This window comes from Mirounga angustirostris, unplaced genomic scaffold, assembly GCF_029215605.1.
Source record: "Mirounga angustirostris isolate CCGP_5_RB_7025 unplaced genomic scaffold, mMirAng1.0.hap1 SCAF_16, whole genome shotgun sequence".
NCBI lineage: Eukaryota > Metazoa > Chordata > Mammalia > Carnivora > Phocidae > Mirounga > Mirounga angustirostris.
The window spans coordinates 43,893,404-43,918,013 of NW_026991724.1; the positions used below are offsets into that span (position 1 = coordinate 43,893,404).

A 24,610-nucleotide genomic window follows, 5' to 3' on the forward strand; every position below is an offset into this window, starting at 1 on the left:
CCGCCCGGCAGCCCTGACATTGGCCAGACCCGGGCCGCCGCGTCCAATGGGCGGCGGCGGCGGCTTTTCCCGCGGCCGTTTGCTCTTCTAGTGGGTCGCGGAGGAAGCGGCGGCGGCGGCGGCGGCTTTTCCCGCGGCCGTTTGCTCTTCTAGTGGGTCGCGGAGGCGGCGGCGGCGGTTGAAGAGCGTAACGGTCGCCGGGCTCCGGCACGACGATGGCAGCCTTGGGGCCCGGAGGCTACGCGCGGAACGATGCAGTCGAGAAGCTGCCATCCGTCACGGTGGGAGTTCCGGCGCGGAGGGGCCAGGGCTCTCCGCCCCCCGCTCCGCCGCTCTGTCTCCGGCGGCGGACACGATTCTCGGCGGCGCTGGAGGACACGGTGCAGAACCGGGTGAGGAGCTGTTTGCCCTGCCCACCCCAGGTCCGGGGTCCCTGGGCCTCCCCTGGTCCCGCCCTTAGATCGTTGGCCCCGCCTATCAGCCCTCGGCTCGTCCCCTCAGGCTCCTCTCTGGCCGGCTTCGTTTCAAGGTCCCGCCCCGTTAGCCAGGGCTCCTCCCACTCCCCCGTTTCCTTCTCTCTCGGGCAGTGCCCACCTTTCCCAGCTCATTTCTCCCCTCCCTCCGAGTGTATTTTAGTTCTAATCACCATCGGCTCCCTCCTTCCTGCGTATCCTTTCAGTCACCTTTAGAGGTCTCTCTGGGCCCTTCCGTTTTTGTTGACCTCTCTCTTCGCTGGATCTTTAGGGTATCTACCAGTGTTCAGTCCCCAATCCTACCTACCTCGTCTGTCCCTCAGTTCGCTCCACCTTCTCGCCTTACCTGCCTTCTCTTTCCTTCTCCCTTACCAGTGTGGAATTATTACATATTGCCACCCCAAATTATGGAGACCATTTGAGTGATTGTAAAATCTCAGCACCGCTTCCGGGGGGGGGAGGGGTGGCGTACAGAACAGTTCCCTGAGTCCTTAGAGAAACAAAGATTTTAGAGTAGGTAGAAGGAATTCCATTAGCACAGCAGCAATTTAAAAAATTGTTCTCCAACTCTCTGAGCTACAAAGTCTGTTTTTATAAAATAGAAGTTACAATAACCATACCATGGAGTTGCAGGGAGCAGAAATGAAATTGTGACTATGACCTGCTTGGCGGAGTCCAGGTAGAGGATGCAAACATGGTAGATGCTGGTGGATCTTGTTCCTGCCACAAAGATTCCTGCTGCACTCTGATTATATCACCCATTCCTGGCTGCAAGGCCTGGGCAAGTGGACCCTGCCCACCTCTCTGGCCATACCTCCATTGTCCTCTCTTTTACCAATGGTCAGTCACCCTAGCCTGCTTTCTGTTTTCCTGGGGCTCCAAGATCTTTACCACCTCCTAAGTGTTTGCTGAGTCCTCTGGGCTTTTCGCTGCAGTCCACCTGGCTGGCTCTTCATCCCTCAATTCTCAGCCTGAATATCCCTACCCTGAGAGGTCTTCTTGAACCCCAGCCTAAGACAGACATCTACTTTAATCTTTTACCTAGCATCCTGTACTTCATAGCCCTTATCTTGTATGTTCCTGAAAGTGCCTTGTGAGCTCTAACCTGTGTATAAAATAGAGGAATAGCAATAGCAATTTCAGAGAGGCAGTAAGCAATGTGGTTAAGCAGCCTCTGGACCCAGACTGCCTGGGCTTAAACCTTAATTCTGTTTTGTTTTGTTTAAGATTTTATTTATTTATTTTGAGAGAGTGAGAGAGAGTAAGCGTGAGCCGGGCGCAGAGGGAAAGAGAGAAGCATACTCCCCGTGGAGCAGGGAGCCCGATGCAGGGCTCTATCCCAGGACCCTGAGATCACGACCTGAGCCAAAGGCAGATGCTTAGCCACGCAAGTGCCCCCTTAATTCTGTTCTTGTTATGAGCTGTTCTGTGCCTCAATTTCCTCATCTGAGGAAATACGGATATAATATAAATGAGAATAATGAGAATAATAATGTAAATACATATTTATAAATATAATATAAAGATTCCCTTGTAGGGTATTTGTGAGGATTAAGTGAGCTCACATATCTTAAGCATTAGAACAATACCTGGCACATTGCAATTACTCTATTAGTGGTAGCTACTACTGCTTTGATTCTGTATTTTGGGTAATTGGTGTCATTTATTTATTTTTCTTGTTTGGTGGCACAGAGTCCCTCTGGCTAACATAAGATCTACTTTAAAAATTACCATTATGGGGTGCCTGGGTGGCTCAGTTGGTTAAGCATCTGCCTTTGGCTCAGGTCATGATCCCGGGGTTCTGGGATCGAGCCCCGCATTGGGATCTAACCCTGTGTCAGGCTCTCTGCTCAGGGGGGAGCCTGCTTCTCCCTCTGCCTCTGCCTGCCGCTCTGCCTACTTGTGATCCCTCTCTTTTTCTCTGTCGAATAAATAGATAAAATCTTTTTAAAAAATGACCATTATATTAATACCCAGTAATGCTGATTGACAGATATAAAAAACGATGTGAGTGCCATTGCCTGATTGCTTGGGTTAGAGTTCTGGTGCTGCTCCTTCCTGGATGGGTTACCTCTCTGGGCCCCTTTATATCCTCATCTGTAAGATGGAGATGATGATGATGATGATAATGCCTACATCACAGGGTTATTGTGAACATTAGATAAGTCAGTACAGCTATAGGTATTTAAACAGTGCCTGGCTCTTGGTAAATGCTCAAGAAGTGTGAGCTATTATTATCCTATGTTTGCCTCTCATTTCTGAGGCCAAGGACTTGCTTGAGAATGCTTTACTTTGTAATAATTGGAAGCTAGTATATTCAGGATATGAAAGTACCACAGTTCTAATAGTCCATATTCTAAATAGTTTTAATCAACCGTGATGGAGACTCGCCCATTTAAATTGCTTTGCTTAGAGAATTTTTAAATTTTAAATGTGACTGTTCACTTGTTTCTTTACTTGTTGAACCTCTAGACTGTGAATTTGCTGAGGGAACAGATGGTGTCCACTCTTGCTCACTGCTGTCCCTCCTGCAGGGCCCAGGGTACTGGCTTTGGAGCCAAAGACTAGCTGGGTTTGTAGCCCAACCTTGCCACTCCACAGGTGTGGGATTTTGAGTCTCAATGACCTCATCTGTAAAATAGGGGTGACAGGCGCCTGGGTGGCTCAGTCATTAAGCGTCTGCCTTTGGCTCAGGTCATGGTCCCAGGGTTCTGGGATCGAGTCCCACATTGGGCTCCCTGCTCAGCGGGAAGCCTGCTTCTCCCTCTCCCACTCCCCCTGCTTGTGTTCCCTCTCTCGCTGTGTCTCTCTCTGTCAAATAAATTAAAAAAAAAAATCTTAAAAAAAATAGGGGTGACAATTGCGCCTTCTTCCTTGCGTTGTTGTAGGGTTTCAAACCTTTCATCCATATAAAATACTTAGAAAGAAACTTATTCAGAGGTCACCTTCTCAGTGAGGCCTTCTCTCCTTCCCCTATACTCCTAGTCTCCTTCTCTGCTTTATTGTTCTCTTTGCTCCTATCATCACCTGACATCTATTTTACATATTTGTTGTTTTTTATGTCCTCCATCCCATCACCACTAGAATGTGAGCTCCAGGAGGGCAGGGATTTTGTCTGTCTTCCTCACCATTCTGTGTCCTTCAAAGCCATGTTGAGAAGAACAAATGTCAGCTGTTGGTAGCCTGTCTGTAGAAGCTTGGTGTTGGAGGTCACAGGGACTGAATGGGTGGCTGAAGCACTGGTGCCACGAAGGACCTCCTGGGACAGGTCCTTCTGACTTGGATGTTTTCTCCACAGGTGTCACTGGAGAAGGTACTTGGCATCACAGCCCAGAACAGCAGTGGCCTAACCTGTGACCCCGGCACAGGCCACGTGGCCTACCTAGCAGGGTGAGTGAATGGAGGCTTTTCCATATGTAGACTGCAGACAAGCTACCTGCCCCTGAGGGCTGCAGAGAGGATTCCCTGGGCCCATCCGTGTCTAGAATAGTACCTGGCCTGTGGTGAGCACTATGAAAGCCTTATTGTGACTGCAGGTGGGAGGTGGCAGCAATCCTGGGAAAGACCCAAGGCGTGGTGTCAGACAACTGGATTTATGGCCCAGCTCCACCACGTGATCCACCACGTGAGGTCCTCTGTGAGCACCTCATTTTTCATCCATAAAACAGAACTAGTGATATCCTCCTCTTGGGTAGTTGAGAGGACCGAAAGATATCCTCCTGCTGTTGATTACACAGATACTGATCTAGCCTGGCACTGTTCTAGGCACTGAAGGGACCCTTTCATGCCTATAGGGCAAGCCAGACCTGTAGTCTTTCTTAATGAACTATACCCGTTATTCAGTCTTTGGGATGCAGTCCAGGATAGAGGACAGCGGTGGGCTCTTGAATCTGACAGTGTATGGATTCATATCCCCACTCTGTCCCTGACCAGCTGGGTGGCCCTGGGCAAAGGATTTTTCCCTCTCTGGGCTGCAAGTTGCCTCATCTCTAAAAGGGGGCTAAGATGTCCAACTTCACCTGGCAATTATGAGGATTTAAAGAGCTTATGCCCATAAGGTCTTTATTAGCCGAAGGTCTGACAGAATAGTTACCACAGAGGAAGTGTTGGTTTTTGTTTAAGAATATATTATTTAATAATGTGCAGTGCCCTAGAATTCTCAGCGTAGATACCTGGAGGCGGAGGAGAGACTCTTCTGTTCAGAGGGAGCCTTATTTATGTGTGGGCTCTTCTATCGGGAATGGAATCATCCTTGGACCCTAGTACGTCCTTTAGTTTGGGCACATTTTCCTCTTTCTCCCCAGCTGTGTGGTGGTGATTTTGAATCCCAAGGAAAACAAGCAGCAGCACGTTTTTAACACTGCCAGGTAGGCTGGGCCCTGGGCATTGGGTAGGGGTGGGACCAGGGTCCTGGCACCTACCCCCTTCCCCACATTGCTTGGAAGCTTGTAGGTGGGTGACTAACTCATTCACTTACCCACTGGTTCAGCTACATTCTGCTGCTTTGTGCTAGGTAGTATTCCAGGTGCTGAGGACAGTGAGAATCTCTGCTCTTGTAGAGCTGATAGCTCAGCAGCGGGGGACGACTAAACCAGTTGGCAAATTACTAGGCAACTCTGACCATTGCTGTGGAGGAAAGAATGAGGACGTGTTAGGGTGGGTGTGCAGGCAGAGAATGGTGGGGGACAGGGGAACCATATCAGAGGGCCCAGGGAAGGCCTCCTGGAGGCTGAGAAGTAAGGGGGTGACCCCTGTGAAAGTGTGGGGAGAGTGTTCCAGGTAGAGGGAGCCCCAAGCACAAAGGCCCTGCAGTGGTTAAGAATCTTGGAGTTTTTGAGGAGCAGCCAGGGAGTCCTGTGCCTGGAATAAAGAAGTGAGTGAGGGCGAGATGAGGCGGAGACAGAAGCCACTTCTGGGTACTGGCAATTTTTAAACTTTTTATATTGAAATAATTTTAGACTTTAAAGAACAGTAGAAAGAAATGCCTGTATACCTTTCACCCATTTTCCCCAAATGTTAACCTTTTGCCACATTTGCTTTATCATTCTTGGTCTATATATGTGGTAATTTTTTTTTCTGAACCATTTGAGAGCAAGCTGCAGACATGACACCCCTGTACCTCTGATTATTTCAGTGTGTATTTCCAGTGGGGGGAGCATTAGCCTTCAAAACCACAATACGATCAGCAAAGGCAGGAAATTAAAATTGGTACATCACTACTATTTAAGCCTCTTTCAAGTTTTAGCATTTATCCCAAGAATGTTCTTTAGAGCGAAAGGGTTCTGTCCAGTATCACACGTTGCATTTAGTTGTCTCTTCAGGCTTTTTCAGTCTGAAGGGTTTCTTCATCTGTTCTTGACTTCGATGACCTTGACACTTGAGGATTACAGGCCAGGTGTTTTGTAGAATGCCCCAGCCTTTGGGCTTGTCTGATGTTTCCTCATAGACTGAGGTTCTGTAGCAGAAGGAATGCTGCTTTCGCCTCTGCATTCTGGCAAGAGGCTAGATATTGATCTCTCCTATGACTGGTGGTGTTCGCTCGGGCCCTTGGTGAAGGTGGTGTCTGCCAGGCTTTCCCGCTGTGAAGCCTCTTTTCCTCTGGCGATTAGTGAGTATCTTGCGGGGAGCTTCTCTGAAATTGCAGATATTACCCTGTTCCTCATCAGACTTTCCTTCACTAGTCTTAGCATGGCTTTGACATTTTACAAAGGCTCTGCAGGGCATTCTGATGTGCGGCCGGGGCCCTGCGCTGTCAGGTTAGGTCACATGGGCAGGACTTCCCTGTGTTGAGGTCTCCTCATCTCAGAACTGGCTGAGAGTCCTGACTCCAGAGAGTGCCCTTGAGGAATGAGTGCAGTGATGTCCGTATAGCATTTTGCAGAGAGCCGGGCCCAGGCTCAAGGCAGGCGACAGGTCAGCAGTGGCTACAGACAACAGAAAGCCACAGCAAGCTTGGCTTCAAACGCAAGGGCACGTACCCTTCTTGCGCGGATGCGGTCTGGAGGTGGGCACCCAGGCGGCTGGTGTCTCTGCGAGCATCAGGAACCCCTGGCTGCCTGGCTTTCTGTTCCACCATGCCTGTTGGGCGGCTCCTGTTCTCGAGGCCGTCTCATGGTCCGAGATGAGTTCTGGCTGTCATGTCCTTGATTCGGAAGGAGCGTGACTGGCGATCAGGGCAAAGAGTTCCCTTTGAGAAGCCCTTCTGGAAACCACACACAGCATTTCAGCTTACGTCTCGTTGGCCAGAGTGAACTGCAGCTGTGCCCGTGTGGCTGCAAGAGACGTGAGGGACTGCGCTCGCGCTGGGGGTGCAGCCATCCTAATTAAAACTCGGATTCTGTCGGTGAGGAAGCAGGGGCAAGTGGCCATCGGACAGGCGGCTTGCCTTGTCTGCTGCTGTAGGAGTGATGGGAGGCCACCAGACTTGAGGTGATGATGATAAATGCTCTGTGAGATTGTCAGAACGCAGGACTTACTTACAGATTTGCACACCAATTAACTCAGGTGAGGGAGGCAATTACTAGACTATTAAGGAGCACAGATAAAAAAGAGAGGGGAGAAGAAAACAACAGTGTAGTCCGGGAACCCTGAAACTTGCTGCCAAGAAAACACGCAGACGAGTCTGGTGACTCCGTCCTTGTGCAGGCTGGAGAGAAAGGTGTTAATTGTTCATGGGTTTTCCAGAACACCATGCGTGTTTAGCTGTGGAGCGCATGCTGCAGGCTTGTGTCTGGGTGCGGTCTGCCAGGATCTGCCCTTCAGTACCACCCCCCATAGTTAGGCCAGATCTGTGCCATTTCCTGTACCTGAATTTCTCGGGGTTACAGGGTGGGTGGGGTCTTAGGGAGCCCACCCCTCCTGAGGGAGAGGAAAGGAAGGTCCCTGTCCAGTGACGCCCCCATCTGGGTTTGCAGCCTTTGCTTTGACTCCCATTTCCCTGTGCCACTGACCCCCTTCTGGCAGCAGGGAATGCAAGGGACGCCCTGTGTGCTGTGCTGGGCCCATAGGCAGCTGTGGCTCTGTGGGACCTGCTGGCACTCCCCTCTCCTGGCCTCTCTCAAGGCTTGGAAGCAGAGAGTGGGCAGAGTTCTGTGAGCACAGCCAGACAGGGGTCCGGCTGCCTACCCCACCTTGGAACCAGTGACCAGCCCCTTTCCTTACCCCCAGGAAGTCTCTGAGTGCTCTGGCCTTCTCCCCTGATGGGAAGTACATAGTGACGGGGGAGGTGAGTTGTGATGGTGACTGGGTGGGGAGGGATCTGGGGCCATTCCTTCTACCCCCCAGTAGGCCTGGGAAGTCCCTAGAATAGCTTCTCCCCAGACCAGAAAGTCCCATGGCAGATGGGGGAGGCGGCTTTTGGACACATCCTGGGGCAATGCCAATTTCAGCCCTAATAGCCCTTCTAGCCCTGCCTGGCGCAGAACCTATCCGCAGTAACGGCCCCACCTTCCCCAGAACGGGCACAGGCCTGCTGTGCGCATCTGGGACGTGGATGAGAAGAGTCAGGTGGCAGAGATGGTGGGCCACAAGTACGGCGTGGCCTGTGTGGCCTTCTCCCCCAATATGAAGCACATTGTGTCCATGGGCTACCAGCACGACATGGTACTCAACGTCTGGAACTGGAAGGTGAGATGACCGGTGGGGGTGTGGGCCGGCAGCCAGCTGCCAGAGCACTCTGAGGCTCAGGCGTTGAGCGAACTAAATGAAATAATTTGGTGAAAGTGTTCATTTATCAAAAAAAATATTTATTGAGCACCTATTGCATGCTGATCCCCGTTCTAGACACTTACTGTGAGGCATATGACAAGCTCTCAACTAGTGGAATTACATAATTATTTTCTTTTCTTTTTTTTTTAAGATTTTATTTATTTATTTATTTGAGAGAGAGAGCACATGAGAGAGGGGAGGGTCAGAGGGAGAAGCAGACTCCCTGCTGAGCAGAGAGCCCGATGCGGAACTCGATCCTGGAACTCCAGGATCATGACCTGAGCTGAAGGCAGTTGCTTAACCAACTGAGCCACCCAGGTGCCCCTACATAATTATTTTCATATAGACCAGCTGTGACCTTGAGCAAGTGACTTTATTTCTCTGTGAGTCTTTCCTCATCTGTAAGATGGATATGCTAGCATCTACCTCATTGAGTTGTGAGAATTCAATGAGTTATGTGCCGGAAGGCTGGACTTTGGAACAGCTAGGGGAGGACTTGGAGGTGGCAGAGGTGGGTATCAAATCCTGGCTCTGTTCATTACCTGCTGTGTGACCTTAAGCACATGACACTACCTCTCTGTGCCTGGCAGAGGTGGGGAGAAGCACCTTCCACATAGGACTATCGAGAGGATTTCATGCTGTGCAGGCTCAGCCGTGTGTGAGCTGTAGAGCATGGACTCTTGGGGAGAGCTCTGGAACTTACATGTGGAAACCTTTCCAAGCCTCAAGTCTCCTCTGTATTGGGAAAGATAAGAGTGCCACACATAGGTTTTTCCATAAAGCAGCTCACTGGAGGACCCAAAGAAAACCGACTTGGAGCAGGGGAGGGTGAGGAGATATAGGGCTGAGAGCAAAGGCACAAATGATCCAATGGATGGGTGCTGGCATAAATTTGTCTGCATTGATTTTTTCCAGAAAGACATTGTGGTGGCTTCCAACAAGGTATCGTGCAGGGTCATCGCCCTCTCCTTCTCAGAGGACAGCAGCTATTTTGTCACTGTAGGGAACCGGCACGTGAGGTTCTGGTTCTTGGAAGTCTCCACAGAAGCAAAGGTAGGTTTCTTACCCTGCCCCCTTAGCCAGGCTGGGGGAGTAACCTTAGGAGCAGTATGGACTACTGTTTTTACCTGAGATTTGGAGGCAATGGCCTCAAAGGTTGTCTGGCCTCTGGTTCAACTTCTGCTTCTGGGCCTGCTCTGTAGGTGGTGTCAGGCCCTGCTGGGAAATCTCCTCCCCACCCACTGACCCTGGGGCCAGATCTCTTTCCTGGACTGCTGCCTTCCAGCCCCTCTGCCTGGAAGTGTGTATTCTGTTTTTTTCTTCCCTTCTCCATTTGGAGGAATGTCTTAGAGTCCTTCTGTTGAGCTCTGTGTCATAGTCTCTGGCCGTAAGAGTCCCATTGTGACCTTGCTGGGATCTAGGCCATGTGGACAGTGTCTTACCGTGCCCTTCTATGCCTCCAGGTGACGGGCACGGTGCCCCTTGTAGGGCGTTCAGGCATCCTGGGTGAGCTGCACAACAACATCTTCTGCGGCGTGGCTTGCGGCCGGGGCCAGATGGCAGGCAGTACCTTCTGTGTGTCCTACTCGGGCCTCCTTTGCCAGTTCAACGAGAAGAGGGTGCTGGAGAAGTGGATCAACCTGAAGGTACCCCACCCCTCCTCCCTGCCAACAAGGGGAAAAACACTCTTCCCAGGATACTCAGTAATATCCCTGCCTGGTAGTTGATCCCACTCACTCTGGGTCTGACTCCTCAGAAGTTCTGCTTGTGAGACTCTGGGTGAGTGACTCTCCCTCTCTGAACCTCAGTTTCCTCATCTGTAAAATGGAAATCCTGCTGCCTACCTCACAGAGTTGATCAGGGAGTCCCATGAGATAATAAATAGAAGGCAGGCAGCACAGTTCCTGGTTCCCTGTCATGGGCTCAAGGTTACAATTCTCTCCCATCACTGTTTGACCCAGTCCCCATTTCTCTTCTTCACTGAGTACTCGTAGCTGGTGGGAAGACTGCATCTTTTTTTTTTTTTTTAATCTAAGGTATTATTCACTTTGTTTTTCAGTCAAAAAAGGACTATTTTAAAAATACATAACGTTTTATTTTATTTATTTTTTAAGATTCTTTTGACAGAGAGAGAGACAGCGAGAGGGGGAACACAAGCAGGGGGAGTGGGAGAGGGAGAAGCAGGCTTCCCGCCGAGTAAGGAGCCCGATGCGGGGCTCGATCCCAGGACCCTGAGATCATGACCTGAGCCGAAGGCAGTCGCTTAACCAACTGAGCCACCCAGATGCCCCGAAATACGTAACATTTTAAATTAAAGGATGACATACTTATAAATTGCAGAACCACTTTTCTTCAGGTTCTGAGGGTTTGAATCCAAACCGTTTTCCTGTTCTGAGACTGGATGGCTCTCAGCAGGAGCATCATGGTTTTACCTCCTTTTCCTAGCCCTGCTCCTGTGGCTCCCCTCTAGAACTCACCTTTAGGGCTAATGGCATCAGGCCTGTGGAAGAATTGGGAGTTTCATCTGTTTTTCCTAGATGGTTAAACATCATTTGTTTTTTTCTCGTTTGAATCCTCTTTCTAGAACTTCAGCAGGTTAAGCAAGTCCAAAGCTTTCGACAGATGGATGATTAGCCCCTGAGCAGTTGTCTTAAATGACTTATAAATTAAGTCCCTCTAGATTTGGAAAAGCTCCTCTAATCAGCATCCAGAGGTCTGGCACTTCCTGCCCCTTCTATCTGGGTATCCTGGTGGGATAGCGGGTCCGAGAGCCTTTTCTGTATACAGTCACATTTTTCCGTGTTGCTCTGAAGTCTAATCTCTCTGAAGTTGTTTTTAAACAATAGGGAATAAAACATAAGCCCCCAATTCCACCGTGCTTCTGCATGTTACCTCTCCAAGGTCATAGTCTGCTGAGCAGATGATTTTCCACACACAGCTGAGTTTCTCTATAGACAGTGATGACAGTTCTTTTGCTGTTTGTGCCTCTGCCTGCCTGCTGGCACGTTTCCTTCAGTAGTGACTGCTAATATTCCTGATTCCAGAAGTTTACAATTTGCTGAAATGGGCTTCTTAGACCCAAGGAACTCTAAGGCTTCTCTGGAGGCTGACGTCTGCTCTGTTAGTCCCTATGTCTCTGCACTGGGTTACATGGAGCATCAAGTCCACTTGGGTCCCCTTTGCCCCCACAGGTCTCCTTATCTTCCTGCCTCTGTGTCAGCCAAGAGCTCATCTTCTGCGGCTGCACAGATGGGATAGTCCGCATCTTCCAGGCCCACAGCCTACAGTACCTCGCGAACCTGCCCAAACCACACTACCTTGGGGTGGACGTGGCCCAGGGCCTGGAGCCCAGGTACTGCCCTGCAGAGGGTGGGAGAGGGGCCCACCCAGAGTCTGTCTGCTGACATCCGTTCGTGCTTCCAGCTTAACGTACCCACCTGGCCAGCCCTGGGCTGGAAGGATAGAGTTAGAGCGAGGCAGCAAAATCTCTGCCACCATGAAGTCTGCGGTCTAGTGAGGGAGCTTGATGATAAACAAGTATACAAACAAGGTCGTTTCAGATAGCCCTAAGTGCTCTGGTGACATAAACCAGGAACTCAGGAAGGAAAGTGCCTGGCGGTGGGGCTGTGTTGCTTGGGAGCCAGAGGAGGTGTCTCTGGTGAGGAGGAGCCAGCTATGTGGAGAGGTGGGTCCTAACAGCAAGTATAAAGACCTGATGGGCAAAACGCCCTGGGCTTGGCATGTTGCGTGAACAGCTAGGGGCTGCATGGCTGGAGTGCGCCAGGGGAGGATGTTAGACAGTTCTGAACATTGATGGAGGCTGGCAGGGGGAGCTTTGTAGTCTTTTCTGAGGTCAGTGGGTAGCCACTGGAGATTTCAGGCATTGGAGTTAGTTATACGGTCGGCCTTAAGCATTAGAGCCCTCTGGCTGTCATGTTGAGAGTGGGTGGAAGGGCTGAGCTATGGTGTAAGGCTGTTGGGGGGAGGGGCCACCTAACCAGGGGGTGCTGGGTGCCTGGGGTTGCCTCTTTGTAGACCGCCAGACACTACCTCCTGGGTACATTTTCCGAGTGACCCACAGTGCTGTGTTGCGGTGGCCAGGCCACCCAGCTCTGCCACCTTCGCTGTGTGTGCTTTAGTTTCCTCATCTGTGAAATATAGTACCTACTGCTCGTGGAGACTGTGGGAATTCAGCGTAGCTAAAGCTCTCAGATCGGCCCGTAGTAAGTGCTCAGTAAACTGTAGCCTTTGCAGGGAGGCCCCAGGCCAGGTGACAACTCCCCAGTCCCCCTGGCATAGGGATTTTTGGTCATGTGCTGATGGGGCTAATGAGAAAGAACTAAGGTACGTGCCCATCATTCTTCCATGCTCAAAGAGAGGATGGAGCTTGGGTGGGTGAAATGAGGGGAGGTGAAAATTCAGATGTTCTCAGGGGCCAGGCAGAAGCTTCCAGTTTACAACCTCTGTACTAGAAGCAAAAGCAAAGGAAGAAGGAGGAAGAGAGTAGAGTTGGAGTGGGAGATGAACCACCCCAGTTACCATAAGGGATGGCATTGCCAGGCAAGAGGCAGCTCGAGTGTCACCAGAGACAGCTGTCACTGCTCACACTGACATTGATGGTGACTGATGACCATGTGGCCTTGTTAGCTTCCTCTTCCGCAGGAAGGCAGAAGCAGTCTACCCGGATACAGTGGCACTGACCTTCGACCCCATCCATCAGTGGCTGTCTTGCGTGTATAAGGACCACAGCATCTACATCTGGGATGTCAAAGACATCAACAAAGTAGGCAAGATATGGTCGGAGCTCTTCCACAGCTCCTACGTCTGGAACGTGGAGGTGAGTCCCTCTTTTCCTACCTCTGCCCCTGCTCAGCTCCCATCCGGGGCTCAGCTGGGAAAAGCTTCTGCAGTTTGGGGAACCCATTCAGCCCTTCCTTCACAAGATACTCATGGCCCCAGCTTGGTACCGGATGCTGTTCTAGGTGCTGGGGACACAGCTGGGAAGGAAACTGACAAAAGTCCTGCCCTGCTGGAGCTCACATTTGGGTGGGAGAGTAAACTCACACACATCATCAGTAACAGCCAAGCGACACTACCTCTGCAGAGACAAAACAGTGTAGGGGAAAGGGGACCAAGGGTGCTGTTCTTGAGAGGAGACTGATCAGGGAAGGCCTCTCTGAGGACGTGAGAGTGAAGCAGAGACCTGCAGGAGGTGAGGGGCAGAGGCAGGCAGCCACTGGGGAGAACGGCGGCAGGGGCGTGTGGACCTCGGAGAACTAGCTGTGGAGGGCTGCTTGTGTAGCTGAGTGCTTTGTCAAGTGTTGAGGTTTTCGGAGAATGAGTCTTTGGGGTGTTTTCATTCTCTAAAGCTGTTCTGTTTTCCTTGCAAATAAGACAACTGGTGGGGGAAATAATTGTATTCTACCTCCCCCTGCCCCTGAAAATTTCTTACTGCTAGGAGCATTTGTCCTGGAGAAATTATGTTTTCAGTGGCCCAATTCAGAATTGGGAGAAATAACTTGATCCTTTTGAATGAGCATTATTCAGCCCTTTGACTGCTTGAATCCATCTGCTTTCATGGATCTGACGTTTCTGCTGATAGCACTTTACTCACTTAACAAGAATGTTTTTGAAATAACTTTAAAATTTTATATATAAATATATTCTCTTTGGGAAAAAAAAAGGTGAAATATTATAAAGCTAAAGTCTATTTTGATCACCTCCCCACCCCCCCAATCCTGCTCTTTCTCACCCTCACCTTTGTTATTAGTTTATTATGTGTTCTTTCAGTTCATTTCCTTTGCATCTGCCTGTTATTTATATATATATCTGTCTCCTCAACAAAAATATCTGTGGGTGCATCATTTTATCAGTTCTGGAAAGAACAGCCAGTACAATTTAAAAATTGCCTCTACCTGATTCTTTCTCTTCTTCTGCAACTCCCAATGTCCTAACTCTCTATCCTTCATATTTTTTTTTTTTAAATAACACAGATCTAGAAAACCACACGAAGGAAATGTACAGTTTATTGATTATTGTTAGCAGCTGTTGATGCTCAATGCCTAGATCCATTTATTCCTTGGGGGTTGCAGTATGGTGATATTCTAATTCTATCATTTCTTTTTATTAGTTGGACTACTTATATGAAGAAACACTTCCCCTCATCTACCATTTGGTCACCCAGTGGTACACTTCATATAGGAAAGGCAGGATAAATGCTTGATTCTTTCCCTTTATTTACCAGTTTTCAAGATAATGAATTGGTTCCCTGTCCTCTAAAGGTAACTAGTTGTTTTTATTTAATATCATTATATATTCATATATGTAAATATATTGGATATATTTTAATCCATTGCAATTATTAACATTATTGAAGCTCAGATTGTCCCATCTTTGACTATTAGGAGCCTCTCCAAGTTGGCTCCTGAGTCCTTTGGACATGACCCTAGTAGTCTTTCTTTGGGAGCTACCTTGCTATTTGAGATGACAAGATGTTCCAGCCTCATCTTGTACATTTCCTATCCCAGACTGAGGCCATTTCTTAAAGAAGCCCAGAGTTCTGTTTTCAGCTTGAATTGGTGTTTCAAATTCACAGTCTAAGTGCTGGGGATGCTCATAGGTATTGGATTGATGCTTTTGGAAAGCTAAAGATGTGGGGGATGATGGAATTAGAATATCCCCGTTAATCATTTACTTATTCCCACATTATAGGTACAACAGTCTAAGAATGACCATTACTCAATTTTGAAAAGAGTTAAAACAGTTTTTTTGCATATGTTCTTTCCATTCTCCCTCAGTTTTTTAAAATAATTATACTACATCTACGTGATCTAGTCATGTAGCTGTTATATACCATATTCTCTCCCTTATGACCCCATTTATTTAGGCGGATGTAAGTGTACATACATATTATGGTAAAATACATATAGCATAAAATTTGCCATTTAAACCATTTTATTTATTTTTTTTTTGAGAGTGTGTGCGCGCACACATACATGCGCAGGTTGGGGGGAAGGGGCAGAGGGAGAGGAAGAGCGAGAATCTTAAGCAGACTCCAAGCTCAGTGCAGAGCCTGACTCAGGGCTCCATCTCACGACCCTGAGAGCATGACCTGAGCTGAAATCAAGAGTCAGACACTTCACTGACTGAGCCACCCAGGCATGCCCCTAAATCATTTTAAAACGTACAACTCAGTGGCATTTAGTACCTTCATAATGCTGCACAACCATCCCTACTATATAGTTCTGGAACTTTTTCATCACCCCAAAAGGAAACTCTGTACCCGTTAAGCAATCACTCCCTACTCCCACTCTCTCAGCCCTAATCTGCTTTCTATCACTGGATTTGCCTGTCCTGAATATTTCATACAAATGGAAAAATAGAATATGTGGACTTTGTGTCTGGCTTCTTTCTCTTAGTATATTTTCAAGGTTTATCCATGTTGTAACATGTTTCAGTTCTTCTTTCCTTTTTAAGGTTGATTAATATTCCATTGTGTGGATATACCACATTTTATTCATATGTTCATCAGTTGATGGACATTTGTGTTGTTTCCACCTTTTGGCTATTAGGAATAGTGCTGCTCTGAATGTTCATGTATGAGCTTTGTTTGAATATCTGTGTTCAGTTCTTTCGGGTATATACCCATGAGCAGGATTGCTGGGTCATAATGGTAATTCTGTTTAGCCTTTCGAGGAGCCACTAAACTTTTCCAAAGCTGTACCATTTTACATTCCTCTTTTTTTCTTTGTAAGCAATTTCTGCACCCCAATGTGGGGCTTGAACTCACGACCTTGAATCAAGAGTCGCACACTTCCAACTGAGCCAGCCAGGCGCCCCTCACCATTTTACATTCCCACCAGTGATGTATGAGGATTCCAATTTCTCTGCATCCTTATCAACACTAGTTTTTTGTTTTTTGCCTTTAAATTATAGCCATCTTAGTGTTTGTGACGTGGTACTGTGTTGTGGTTTTGACTTGCATTTCGCTAATGGTTAATGATGTTGTTGAGCATCTTTTCATGTACCAGTTGGTAATTTGTATATCTTTGGAGAAATGCCTATTCAAATTTTTTGCCCATTTTTTACTTTGGTTGTTTGTCTTTTTGCTGTTGAATTGTAAGAATTCTTTATGTATTCTGGATACTACACCCTTATTAGATATATGCTTTGCAGATATTTTCTCTCATTCTTTGTTATCTTTTCACTTTTTTTTTGGATGGTATCCTTTGATGTGCAAAGGTTTTTAATTTTGATGAAGTCTGATTTATCTGTTTTTCTTTTGTTGCTTGTATCTTTGGTGTCATAGCTAACAAACCATTGCCAAATCCACAATCATGAAGATTTACTTTTATTTTAAGAGTTTTATTGTTTTAGGGGCGCCTGGTGGCTCAGTTAGTTAAGTGTGTCCAACTCTTGATCTTAGCACAAGTCTTGATGTCAGGGTCATGAGGTCAGGCCCCGTGTTGGGCTCCACAATGGGTGTGGAGCCTACTTAAAAAAAAAAGTTTTATTGTTTTAGCTCTTTCATTTAGGTCTTTGATCTCTCTTAATTTTTGTATATACTTGAAGCAGGGGTCCAACTTCATTATTTTGCATGTGAATATATAGTTCAAGCACCATTTATTGAACAAACTATTCATTCCCCATTGGATAACCTTGGCACACTTGTTGAAAATCAATTCACCATAGATGTATGGGTTTAGTTTTGTACTCTCAATTATATTCCATTGATGTAGGTCTATCTTTATGCCAGGAGCACATTTTTTTGATTACTGTAGCTTTGTAGTAAATTTTGAAATTAGGAAGTATGTTTCCTACAACTTTGTTCTTCTTTATCAATATTCGTTTGACTACTTGGGGTCCCTTACAATTCATATGAATTTTAGGATCGCCTTTTCCATTTCTGGGGCGAGGGGAAAGACTGTTCATCTCCATTGTAATCTTTATTTTCTTCTTCCTGCCAGCTTTTGGTTTAGTTTGCTCTTGTTTCTAGTTCCTTAGGGTGAGACCTTATTGATTTGAGATCTTTTTTTTTCTTTAAGATTTATTTTTTTTATTTTGAGAGAGAGAGAGTGAGTGCGGTGGGTGGGGGCAGAAGGAGAGAGAATCCCAAGCAGACTGCGCTGATTGCAGAGCTCACGTGGGGCTCCATCCCATGACTCCAAGATCACAACCTGAGCCAAAACCAAGAGTTAGACACTTAACCAACTGTACCACCCAGACACCCCTGAGATCTTTTTTTTCTAATTTTTTTTTTTTAATTTATTTGAGAGAGAGCATGAGCAGGGGGAGGGGCAGAAAGAGAAGCAGACTCCCTGCTGACCAGAGAGCCCGACTTGGGGCTCCATCCCAGAACCCTGGGATCATGACCTGAGCCGAATGTAGACACTTAACCAACTGAGCCACCCAGGCACCTCAGTCTTCTTTTTTTAATGTAGGCATTTATAGCTATAAATTTCCCTCCAAGCATTGCTTTTGCTGCATGCCATAATTTTGTCTATTGTGTTTTCATTTTCATTTGTCTCAGAGTATTTTCTAATTTCTCTTTGATTTCTTCTTTAACCCATTGATTGTGTAAGAGTGTATGGTTTAATATTCATGTATTTGTTAATTCTCCAAATTTCCTTGTGTTATTTGTAATTTCATTCCAATTGTGGTTGGAGAAGATTGTATGATAACAGTCTTTAAAAATGCATTGACTTGTTTTGTTACCTAATGTGTGGTCTATTCTGGAGAAAGCTCCATGTTCACTTGAGAAGAATGTGGATTTTGCTGTTAATTGAGTGGCATATTCCTTATAAATCTGTTAGTCTGTTTGGTTTATGGTGTTTTTCCAGTCCTCTGTTTCCTTATTGATAATCTCTCTAGATCTGTCTTTTATTGAAAATGGAATGTTGAAGTCTCCAACTGTTACGAAACTGTGTATTTCCAATTCTATCAGTTTTTGCTTCATGTATTTTGGTTCTTTGTTGTTATGTGTATGTTTGTATTTGTTATATGTTCTTTTTTTTAAAGATTTTATTTATTTATTTGGGGGGGCACGAGCAGGGGGAGGGGCAGAGGCAGAGGAGAAGCAGACTCCCTGCTGAGCAGGGAGCCCAATGTGGGACTCGATCCCAGGACCCTGAGCTGACGGCAGATGCTTATCCAACTGAGCCACCCAAGCGCCCTTTGTTACATATTCTTGATGATTGACCCCTTATCAATATATAATGCCCTACTTTGTCACTTGTAACAGTTTTTGATTTAAAATCTATTTTGTCTGATAGTACTATATACATACAACGTTCTCTTCTAGTTACTAATTGTATGGAATATATTTTTCTATACCTTCACTTTCACTCTGTATGTGTCTGGATACAAAGTACCCTCTAATGGACAACAGATAATGGATCTTTTTTTTTTTTTTTAAGATTGTATTTATTTATTTATTTATTTGTTCAGGGAGAGAGCTCAAGCAGGGGAAGGGGAAGAGGGAGAATCTCAGGCCAACTTCATACCAAGCACAGAGCCCGATGCAGGGCTCGATCTCATAACCCTGAGATCATGACCTGAGCCAAAATCAGGAGTGGGACACTCAACTGATTGAGCCACCCAGGCGCCCCGTAGTGGATTTTTTTTTTATACATTTTGCCAGTAATTTCCTTTTGATTAGAGAGTTTAATCCAGCTACATTTAAAGTAATTACTCATAAGATAGGATTTTTAGATTAAAAATCTATGCTGTTGCTATTATCATCTTCTCAGAACCCAGTGTTTTGTATTTTGAAATCCCTTTATATGTTATCTCTTTCACTCTCTGAGATGCATTTTGTTTCTAGAAATAGTTCTATTTTGTTCTTTTTCAGCTTTGCTTGGTTATTCTTTATAGTTTATGGCTGGCCACTCATACTTTTACTTTTGTCAAAGTTCTTCTATTTCTTTAAACATATTAAACATAGTTATTTTATATTCTGTCTAATAATGTCAGTGTTTGAAGCTGGACTATTGTTTCTGCTGCTTCTTGCTCATGGTACCTTGTTTCCTTTTGTGCTTAGTGATTTTTGACTGAGCTGAACCATTTGCCTTGGAAATTGATGTTTGGGGATGTTTCGTGACCTGGGCTGAAGACGGTGCATGGACAATATATAGTAGCATTTGGGGTCCTTTTTTTCTTATTTATTTTTAACATAGAAGACATTACATTATGCCTATTTATCTGCAACATATTTTTTTTTTTTTTTCACCAAAATGCAATAGAATATCATAATGCTGTCATTGAAATGGTTGTAATGAATTGCCCTTTGCCTTATTCTCTGGGAACTGTAGGTGTATCCTGAGTTTGAAGATCAGAGAGCTTGTCTGCCATCAGGAACTTTTCTTACTTGTTCCTCAGACAATACCATCCGCTTTTGGAATGTGGATAACAGCCCTGACTCTCACTGGCAGAAAAATATCTTCAGTAACGTGAGTGGCTTGTGAACCATATTTTAGGAGGAACAGAGGCGTCCTTTAATCTAGGATATAGGGGCAAGAGAGAGTCTTGTGGACCTTGGTATTAAGCTTCACTGGGGGCAGGAACCAGGAAGCACTCTGTGTCTCCCTCTCTCTTGCTTCTCTCTTTTCCTTCTTTTTCTTTCTGAGGTAGCATGGCCTATCCTTCCTGCTTCTCTCTGCCAGTCAACTCCTGCTCTCTGGGTATGTGTCAACAGAGCTACTCCGGGCAACCTGACACATTCAAAAGAAATGAAGTTCCCTAAGTCTTGAGTCAGAGCTCCCTGGAAGGACCAAACCAGGGAGGGGCTTCCCCTGTCTAGCTCGCTGCCACACTGTGAAGTCTTGGGTGAGGGTGCTGGCAGGACCCAAAGGGAGCCGTGATGGGAGGGTAGGGAGAAAATACCTTGCTGAAGAAATGGTTGCTAATGCTAGGTCAGTGAGGGAGCGTCTCTTAGGAGCTGAGACGTGACTCATGCATTCATTTAACCTGCAGATGCTTATTAAGATCTCTGCTAGGTGCTGTGCTACCTGCTGGGGACACATCAATGCCTAAGACAGACCCTCCTCCTGCTCTTGTGGCTCCCACAGTCTAGTAAGGAGAGGCAGACAGGCAGTGAACCAGTAACTATACAAATTATGATAGAATCATTTTTAAAGATTTTATTTATTTATTTGGGAGAGAGAGAAAGAACAGGCAGGGAAGGGGCAGAGGGAGAAACAGACTCCCACTGAGCAGGGAGCCTGACATGGGGCTCGATCCCAGGAGCCTGGGATCATGACCTGAGCCGAAGGCAGACGCTCAACCAACTGAACCACACAGACACCCCATAAATAATAATTTTTTTAAAGATTTATTTATTTGAGAGAGGGAAGGAGTGGGGAGAGGGGCTGAGTGTGCAGCCCAATGCAGGGCTCAATCTCACAACCCTGAGATCATGACCTGAGCCGAAATCAAGAGCTGGATGCTTAACCAACTGAGCCACCCAGGCGCCCCTATGATAGAATCATAAGCATGATAAGCACCATGAAAGAAAATTGGAAGTGCTGGTAGGATATATAACAGTCATCTGATTTTATCTGTGGTGTCAGGGGCAGCTTCCTAGAGGAGGAGACAACTGAGCTGAGATATGGAGGATTGGAATGAGTAAAAAGGGGAGGGGAGAGTGTCCTATGCCAAGGGAATAGCCTGTGCAAAGTCCCTGAGGTAGGAAAGAGTTCGGTGAGTTGGAAAACCTGAGCAGTCAGTGTGGCTGGAGCAGAAAAGGCCCTTAATGCAGGGTGTGTATAGCAGGTGCCCCTTCCCCCCGCCCCCCCAACCCAGTACTACCATCTTCTCTTCCACACCTGTGATATACATGTTATATTTGGCTGCATAGAATAGAAAAACCCAAAACAAGAGATGAAAATTTGGTTTTCTGACTCATGAAAATAGTCTGGAGATAACCAGTCCAAGCTGTTTTGGTAGCTGCAGGAGGCCCTTAGAGACCCAAGAGCCTTCAGCTCTCCACTCTGCCCTTTTGGAGTAGCTCTTGTCCTTGTCATCCAATATGGGTGCTGGAGCTCCAGGGAGCAGGACAAAGGAAAAGGGAGCAGAAGGGTTCTCATTTGTTTTACATCTCATTGACCAGAATTTATTCCCAGAGCCTCACCTAGCTGCAAGGGAGGCTAGGAAACAGTTATTCTGAGTAGGGAAGGTTAAATCTGGAGTTCTGTTACTAATGAAGAATGGGAGGTGGGCTATTGGGAGACAGAACTGCAGAGGTGCTTCACACCTTCCCAGAGCACTGACCTCAGCCCTCTCCTTCCTGCAGACCCTGCTGAAGGTAGTATATGTAGAGAATGACATCCAGCACCTGCAGGACATGTCCCACTTCCCAGACCGGGGCAATGAGAATGGGACACCTATGGACGTGAAGGCTGGGGTGCGAGTCATGCAGGTCAGTCCTGATGGCCAACACTTGGCTTCAGGCGACCGAAGTGGAAATCTGAGGCAAGTGAGGTCTGGCGGGTGACTAATGTACGCTTCCCAGCTCAGGCTTGGGTCCTGAGGGTGGTGGGAAGGAGCCCTGGCCTGGGCACCTCCACTTCCCCATTGGGAATGAGGGACTGTGAATGGCAGTCTGGAAAACAGCCATCCCTGAGAACCGAAGCTGAGAAGTATCTTCCAGAGGGCTGAGATAGGGGAGGTCCCAGGACCTCAGCAGCTGGGGCTTGTGAACCGTGCCTGCGTGGTAGACAGGCAAGCTTGCATTCTAGGGTAGGGTGACACTTTTACCACAGTCCCAGACCAGCGTATCTGGGACTCTAGTCCCAGGTGACACCAGTGCTGAATAGTCAGGTTGCCAGCTGGAGCATGGGGGGCCCTGGTGGCACTGGGAGGGGGGCTGGGAGGATGGGACATTTGAGGGCGTAGGCTGTTTACCCACACTACGGAAGTTTTTTTAAGATGTTTCTGGTGCAGTAGGTGCTGACAGAATATGAGCGCTCTCACAGGGACCAGGTTTACGTTGACAAATGACAGCTGTGACCACCTGGGTGCTGAGGCTGTTGAGGAAGAGAAGGGATGGGGGGAGCATGGGCTCCATCTTAAAGGGGCAGCTCCCACACAGTAGCGGGATCACAGGCTCCACTGTCCGATGTCCCCATTGTCCAAGAAGAGTGAAGTGCATGGTTTTTCGTGAAATTCTATGGTTTTAAAATGGTGGCAACTGTTTTGACACCAGTCACTGTGTGAGGCAGCCCGATGTGTCCGTGGGCTGCGCACACTGACAGCGTTCTGTTGTGCGAGGTGAGACCAGTCACGAGCTAACTCGGGTATAGCACCCGTCCCCGGCTGGCCACCCGCCTGCCGCCGTGCACACCGACCGACTTAGCCCTTTCCCCCACCCTCTGATGGGAATGCTGGTATTAGCTCCATTTCCAGATGGGTTAACTGAGGCAGGAGAGGCCAGTGGCTAAGCTAAGATCACACAGGAAGAGTGGAGGACCTGAGATGACTGTCTCTTATATCATCCTAGATGGCCTGTTGGTTGGTTGATTTTATTTGGAGAGAATGAGGAAATTTAGATTTGAGAGTCTTTAAGAATGGGAGGTTGGAATCAAGTACTCCTCACCCATAGGTCCTATCCTTGAGTATGACCTCTGGCCCTTGGTCCCTCCCCCACCCCCAGGGATCTCCTCTGACACAGCCCTGCCCTAACTCCTGCTCCCCCAGAGGACTGTCCTAGACCTGCTCCATGGAGCCTTAAGGGGCTGGGTGCCCACTTGGATGGCCCATGCTTGGCACTGCCGCCTTGAAGGTAGCAGGTTTCTAGGTGAGCAGACTGGTTGGGCATCTCTGGACTAGTTGGCCAGGGCAGGAAGTTCCCCATGTTGCCTCGCTGGCAGGGCACCCAGAGCTGAGGGCTGGGGGCACGGGCAGGGTCCAGTGGACAGTGTGTGTCTCCCAGGATCCACGAGCTGCACTTCATGGATGAGCTGGTCAAGGTGGAGGCCCATGATGCTGAGGTGCTGTGCCTGGAGTACTCCAAGCCTGAGACAGGTAGACCTATGCGGGGTGGCCGGGGGAAGGCAGGGGAGCAGCCCCCCTGGCAGAGCCACAGAGACGGGGAGTTGATGTCTGGTGGGGCTGTGAGTGACAGCTGCAAGTCCTATGTTTAGTAAGTGCCCCTGTCCCTGGGCCCTGAGACCAGCGTATCTGGGACTCTAGAATGCAAGACTGGCAGCAGGACTGGGCTGGACTTGCTCTGGTTCCCAGTGTCCTGAAAAGCACTCAGGTTAAAAAGGTGAGTGTGGAATGAGAGAATGTATAGATAGATCAACAGTTAAATATCGTATCGTATATCAAATAATATCAAACATATTATTTTGAAAAAGTTTGATGCCTACAGAAACATTGCGTTCTCTTCACCCAGATTCCTCAGGTTTTTTTCTTTTGAATTCTTTCTGACCCTATGACTGTGTGTATGACTTTATCTGCTTCCGCATCTCCACTTCTGTCTCCATGTTTGTGCACGCATGTGTACATATGCTCGCATTAATAAAATACTAGCATATACAGGTTTTTTTTAGTAATTTTTGTAAACTTTTTTTTTTAAAGATTTTATTTATTTATTTGACAGAGACACAGCGAGAGAGGGAACACAAGCAGGGGGGAGTAGGAGAGGGAGAAGCAGGCCTCTTGTGGAGCAGGGAGCCCGATGCGGGGCTCGATCCCAGGACCCTGGGATCATGACCTGAGCCGAAGGCAGACACTTAACGACTGAGCCACCCAGGTGCCCCTAGCATATACATTTCTTTTGCTGACTTGTTAGAGAATAAGTCGACGGTATGACCTTTCACTCTTCATTGGGTCTGTGAGGACATCCATTTACATGACCATGTGGAAGTTTCACTTTTTCTTGTACTGTCCTCTCTTTTTTGTGGTCCTTATTCCCATTTTGCCAGCTGTCCCAATGTTGTCCTCTGTAGCACCTTTGTTTTTCCAGTCCAGAAACTCAACTCTTTAAATCACCTTTTTTCTGGAACATTTCCACAGCCTTAATTTGTCTTTATGACTTGGCTTTCTGCAGAGTATAGACCAGTCATTTTATAGAATTTCCTTCCATTTGAGTTTGTCTGTTTTCCTCATGATTTCATGCCCCTGATACATTTTTGGCAGGAATAGAACTTAGGTGGAGTCATGTCCTGATAGGTAAGCAATCTTTCCCATGCTCTTTCCTCCTCCTTCGTTTCCCCGCACCCTCTGGCCCACCAGTTTTTCTTGAGATCTCTCTTCGTTCAGTCCATCCTTCCTGAGCTCCCGTCTGCCTCAGGTCATGTGTTCGCCCTCAGACATGCCAGGCGACCAGGGTAAGCGCTGTCTGAGGGGACGCCCTGGCAGAAGGAGGTGCGGCAGCGAGCCGCCGGTAGGACCCGGTTGAGACCCCAGCCAGAGCTCAGAGAGTGAGGGAA

The 24,610-nt window shown here is 47.4% G+C and overlaps 1 protein-coding gene across 2 annotated transcripts in view; it reads left to right on the forward strand.

Annotated features, from left to right (window-relative positions):
- Nucleotides 1-80: 80 nt before the first annotated feature.
- Nucleotides 81-24,610, forward strand: part of WDR62 (WD repeat domain 62) — a 41,573-nt gene continuing 17,043 nt past the window's right edge. For both annotated transcript variants that reach the window (XM_045891334.3, XM_064581307.1), the window contains exons 1-12: nucleotides 81-392; nucleotides 3,772-3,863; nucleotides 4,778-4,840; nucleotides 7,641-7,698; nucleotides 7,929-8,099; nucleotides 9,096-9,233; nucleotides 9,644-9,826; nucleotides 11,372-11,532; nucleotides 12,828-13,017; nucleotides 19,490-19,627; nucleotides 21,469-21,647; nucleotides 23,107-23,198. In XM_045891334.3, coding sequence (XP_045747290.1) covers nucleotides 216-392; nucleotides 3,772-3,863; nucleotides 4,778-4,840; nucleotides 7,641-7,698; nucleotides 7,929-8,099; nucleotides 9,096-9,233; nucleotides 9,644-9,826; nucleotides 11,372-11,532; nucleotides 12,828-13,017; nucleotides 19,490-19,627; nucleotides 21,469-21,647; nucleotides 23,107-23,198 — 1,642 coding nt within the window. In that variant the 5' untranslated portion in view covers nucleotides 81-215. The remainder of the gene's footprint in view (nucleotides 393-3,771; nucleotides 3,864-4,777; nucleotides 4,841-7,640; nucleotides 7,699-7,928; nucleotides 8,100-9,095; nucleotides 9,234-9,643; nucleotides 9,827-11,371; nucleotides 11,533-12,827; nucleotides 13,018-19,489; nucleotides 19,628-21,468; nucleotides 21,648-23,106; nucleotides 23,199-24,610) is intronic.